This window comes from Colobus angolensis, unplaced genomic scaffold (genome assembly GCF_000951035.1).
Source record: "Colobus angolensis palliatus isolate OR3802 unplaced genomic scaffold, Cang.pa_1.0 Scaffold527, whole genome shotgun sequence".
Taxonomy (NCBI): domain Eukaryota; kingdom Metazoa; phylum Chordata; class Mammalia; order Primates; family Cercopithecidae; genus Colobus; species Colobus angolensis.
Genome location: NW_012118788.1, coordinates 278,265 through 279,660, shown reverse-complemented (window position 1 = coordinate 279,660; position 1,396 = coordinate 278,265). Strand labels below are relative to the sequence as shown.

The window sequence follows — 1,396 nt, the reverse complement described above, 5'->3', positions numbered from 1 at the left end:
CAAAAAAAAAAAAAAAAATTTGTTTTGAACTCCTGGACTCAAGCAATCCCCCAACCCGGACCTCCCAAAGTACTGGGATTATACGCATGAGCTACCACACTCAGCCACATTTATTAATTTCACTCTTGGCAAACATCAGGGAGAAGCTGACCCAAACGGCCTGGGAAGGGGGATTGTCTTTCAGATAGAGACCAAGACTAGGGTTGGGACAGAGGAAAGTCAAATAAATCACACATTAGAGTTAGAAGCACAGGCTCAGGCTGAGCCCAGGTTTATTATCCAAAATGAAAATGAAATGCAGTGATTAAAGGACACAGAGTCTCAGTGTGCATCATTCTCATTGTGGCTTTCAGGCGGCTGTGGAAGACAGGGTAGGGATGGTGGCCTCGGGAGCTGAGGCGCTCTGGGACTTGGGCAAGTTTTAGGCAAGCCATTCCTGCTTTCTGGGCCATTAGAAATGAAAGTGCTTTGTGGACTGTTGAGGGCAGTGCAGGGGTAAGGCTTCCCAGCTCACCGGATCATGGCCAGCACCCAGGGCATCAGCTTCTGCTTTATGGTGGGGTCTGCAGGTGGGAAGTCCTTGGCCTTCAGAATGACCTCATGGGCCTCCCGGAAGAGGTCCTCCCCCACTGCTGCCTTCACGTGCTGCCGCCATGTGGCCAGCTTGGGTCGGCCTTCGAAGACTTGGCAGCCAGCACCCACAGGCTGTGGGGAAAAGGGGACAGAATGGGGATGGATGGTTGCGAGGGCAGGGATGGGCAGCATCTGATTTGGGGACCATAGATCTTCAGGAGGGGTTTGCACACACACTTAAGCACAGTGCTATAGCCAGGTGTGGCAGCATAAGCAGGACTTCAGCAACTAGCCAGGGCCCCCTGGCCTAGCGGGCCCACCTGCCCACAGCACTCACATGCATCAGCTCCGTGATGGCTACCAGGTCAGCTAAGGAGATGTGAGGCCCAGTAAGGAAGGCCTTGTTCTGGAGGAACTTGTCCTCGAGCAACTGCAGGGTCACATCCAGCTCTGCCAGGGTGGCTACCAGTGTCTGGGGAGATACTGGCTCACCCAGGAAAACAGGGAACATCATCTGAGGATTGGGCAGGCAAAGTCAGGAGTTAGTGGGGTAGAGAGTTAGTTTTGATTTGCATTTCCCTAATGATTAGTGATGCTGAGCATCTTTTTTTGTACTTGTTGGCCAAAATGAGAATATTCTCAACACATTGGGTTAAGTAAAATATATCAATTTCCTTTCTTTCTTTCTTTCTTTCTTTCTTTCTTTCTTTCTTTCTTTCTTTCTCTTTCTTTCTTCTCTCTCTCTCTCTCTCTCTCTCTGTCTCTCTCCCTCTCTCTCTCTCTCTCTGTGTCTCTTTCTTTCTTTCTTTTTTTTGAGACAGAG

General features: G+C 49.9%; 1 protein-coding gene across 10 annotated transcripts in view; it reads right to left on the bottom strand.

Moving 5' to 3' along the window:
* Positions 1 to 235: 235 nt before the first annotated feature.
* The window catches only part of LOC105525270 (glutathione S-transferase theta-1), a 25,389-nt gene continuing 24,228 nt past the window's right edge, over positions 236 to 1,396 (bottom strand). For 6 of the 10 annotated variants that reach the window (XM_011960824.1, XM_011960819.1, XM_011960816.1 and 3 more), the window contains 2 exons: positions 911 to 1,087; positions 238 to 705 (listed from right to left, as the gene is read on the bottom strand). In XM_011960824.1, coding sequence (XP_011816214.1) covers positions 511 to 705; positions 911 to 1,087 — 372 coding nt within the window. In that variant the 3' untranslated portion in view covers positions 238 to 510. Of the gene's footprint in view, positions 706 to 910; positions 1,088 to 1,396 lie in introns of all 10 variants that reach the window. The other 4 variants (XM_011960817.1, XM_011960825.1, XM_011960823.1 and 1 more) reach the window with 2 other exon arrangements.